This window comes from Cicer arietinum, chromosome 7, assembly GCF_000331145.2.
Source record: "Cicer arietinum cultivar CDC Frontier isolate Library 1 chromosome 7, Cicar.CDCFrontier_v2.0, whole genome shotgun sequence".
In the NCBI taxonomy this organism is placed as follows: domain Eukaryota; kingdom Viridiplantae; phylum Streptophyta; class Magnoliopsida; order Fabales; family Fabaceae; genus Cicer; species Cicer arietinum.
In genome coordinates this window covers 18,252,334-18,255,756 of record NC_021166.2, presented here as the reverse complement: position 1 = coordinate 18,255,756, position 3,423 = coordinate 18,252,334, and the positions used below count along the sequence as shown (strand labels likewise).

At 31.2% G+C, this 3,423-nt stretch overlaps 1 protein-coding gene across 1 annotated transcript in view; it reads left to right on the top strand.

The window, feature by feature from the left end:
* The first annotated feature begins 2,011 nt into the window (after positions 1–2,011).
* The window catches only part of LOC101490810 (uncharacterized), a 2,284-nt gene continuing 872 nt past the window's right edge, over positions 2,012–3,423 (top strand). The window contains exons 1-2 of the mRNA XM_027331069.2: positions 2,012–2,729; positions 2,827–3,416. Coding sequence (XP_027186870.1) covers positions 2,033–2,729; positions 2,827–3,416 — 1,287 coding nt within the window. The 5' untranslated portion in view covers positions 2,012–2,032. The remainder of the gene's footprint in view (positions 2,730–2,826; positions 3,417–3,423) is intronic.

Genomic DNA, 3,423 nt, shown 5'->3' with positions numbered 1-3,423 from the left:
ATAAAATATAAAATATAAAATATAAAATATAAAATATAAAATATAAAATATAAAATATAAAATATAAAATATAAAATATAAAATATAAAATATAAAATATAAAATATAAAATATAAAATATAAAATATAAAATATAAAATATAAAATATAAAATATAAAATATAAAATATAAAATATAAAATATAAAATATAAAATATAAAATATAAAATATAAAATATAAAATATAAAATATAAAATATAAAATATAAAATATAAAATATAAAATATAAAATATAAAATATAAAATATAAAATATAAAATATAAAATATAAAATATAAAATATAAAATATAAAATATAAAATATAAAATATAAAATATAAAATATAAAATATAAAATATAAAATATAAAATATAAAATATAAAATATAAAATTGACAATATATAAATTAATAATATAAAAAATATTCTATATATAAGACATTAATATAAAATATAAAATTAATAATATATAAATTAATAATATATAAGAAATTAATATAAAATACTTACAAATGCTTGAATGTATCGACTTTCAGCTCTATGATTTTTGGATAATTCCATGAGTAAAATTGAAGAAAATGTGTTTGAGAAATCGGAGAAAGTGTGTTTGAGAAGTTTGAGATAGTGATTTTTAGATTAAGATAGAGGAAGTGGGTTTGATGATGTTGGTTGATGTAGGTTTGGGGTGTTTATATAGGAAATCGCATGGCCAGCAAGCGACCTAAGATTCAGCCACGTGGGAGGTCGCATCCCCACAATGCGAACCCTTCAGGAGGTCGCAGGGCCAGGATACGACTTCTTTGAGAGGTCGCAGGGCCAGGATGCGACTTCTTTGAGAGGTCGCAAGGCCAGGCAACGATCCCCTGTTGATGAATCCCAGCCGCTCATTTTGTGTAATCGATGGTTATGGATGTTTGATGATGAATCCTCGTACCTTTAGTTGGACCAATCAAATTGATCTATTCAATCTTTAATCTTGACCATCAAAATTTATTTATCAACGGTTGTGGTTTAGTAGAAAAATATCAATCCTCATACTTTTAGTTGGACCAATCAAATTGATCTATTCAATCTTTAATCTTGACCATCCAAATTTATTTATCAACGGTTGTGGTTTAGTAGAAAAATATCAATCCTCATAATTTTAGTTGGACCAATCAAATTGATCTATTCAATCCTACTAACTTCTATACAATCTTTAATCTTGACCATCCAAATTTATTTATCAACGGTTGTGGTTTAGTAGAAAAATATCAATCCTCATAATTTTAGTTGGACCAATCAAATTGATCTATTCAATCTTTAATCTTGACACAACCCGACGTATATTCTCCATCACAACACTATCAACCATACTCTAGTCAAAATGAACAAACTCAACATGTCCACAATGTCCACAATGTCTCCCAACAACTTTATCACGAATATCTCCCAACAAGTCCACAATGTGATCTTCCACTTAGTGTCCATTATAATATCAATGAGGAAGAATTAGGTGATTATAGTGAAGATGATGAAACATACTTCGATGAATCATCTGGTGATTCTGACGATGATGATATTGATGAAGATATGTTCGATGAATCATCTGGTGATGATGATATTGATGAAGATATGGAAGCAGAAGATCAACTTATCCCACCTGTATTCGATCCACCATTCCACATGAAGAACATCAATCTATCCACCGCAAACCAACCAACTGAATTTGATCACATGTTCATTGACGAAGTCCCAAATTTAGGTGGAACTCTTGAAGTTGGAATGAAGTTTCAGAACAAGGATGAATGTGTACATGCAATCAAGCGTTATCATCTAAAACAATCATTGAACTTTGTGGTGCAAAAATCAGATCTAGAAAGGTACGTTATTATTTGTTCACATCCAAATTGTTTGTTTAGATGTAGAGCTTCAAAACGCAAAAAAAAATGAATTGTGGGTGATTGGGAAATTGGATGCGCCTCATACATGCACATGCACTATCACAAGATCATACAAAGCTCGATTCTAACATGATATGTGCAAGTATAATGCAAGTTATGAGGATGGACCCTTCAATCAAAGTGAAGGTCATTATTGCTCAGATTCAGGCTTTGTATAACTACACAATTAGTTATAGAAAAGCTTGGTTGAGAAAAAATAAGGAAATCGAACAAATTTATGGCAATTGGGAAGAGTCTTACAATCAACTTCCACGATGGTTATTAGTTATGCGAACGTTTGCTCCAGGAACCATTATTAAAATGGAAACAATCCCAGCTTATAATGAACATGGTTTGATAAATGGGATGACAATCTTTCATAGACTATTTTGGGCTTACGTTCCATGCATATCTGCGTTTAAATTTTGCAAACCAATTGTGCAAGTTGATGGAACTTGGTTATACGGAAAATATAAGGGAACTCTATTGGTAGCAGTTGCACAGGATGGGAACGACAATATCATTCCAATTGCTTATGCTCTTGTGGAAGGTGAGACAAAAGAGGCTTGGAGTTTCTTTTTGAGAAATTTGAGATCACACGTCACTCCACAAGCCAACATTTGTTTGATTTCAGATAGACACGAATCTATCAAAAGTGCTTACAATAATCTGAATAATGGGTGGCAACATCCTCCGTCAAAGCATGTGTTTTGCGTCCGACATATTGCACAAAATTTTGCAAGGGAATTTAAGGATAATGCTTTGAAGAACAAGGTTATTTCTATGGGTAATACTTTAATTCTTACTTCTTATCATTAATTAAAAATTAAATTATGAAGTTTTATAATTAGTGTAATAATGCATTGTCTGTTGTTTCAATACAGGTTACTCAATCAATGAGTCTACATATCGATACTACCGCAGAGAAATTGGCATCGTAAACCCAAAAGCTTTGAAATGGTTAGACAATATACCGCGACAAGATTGGATTCAAGCATTTGATGGAGGTAGCCGTTGGGGTCAGATGACCACCAACCTTGTGGAGTCGATGAACGCAGTATTAAAAGAACCACGCAACCTTCCCATCACTGCTTTGGTCCAATCAACATATTATAAAACAGGTACACTATTTCCAACCATGGCAAAACAACACGCATCAATTTTAGTTTCTGGTCAGATATACACAGAAAAATGCATGACTTTTATGAAATCGGAAATACGTAAATCAAATAGTCATAGAGTCGATAATTTTGATCGAAGCAACCACACTTTCATGGTCCACGAGTCAGTAGTTCCAAAAGAAGGGCGACCAATTGGTTATTTCAGTATAAATCTTCCTAACAAGTGGTGCGATTGTGGAAAATATCAAGCTAAACATATGCCTTGTTCACATGTGATAGCAGCATGTTCTAGCATCAAATATGATTATTGGAGCCTTATATCCGATGTGTACAAGGTGGAAACAGTACTTAAAGTCTACA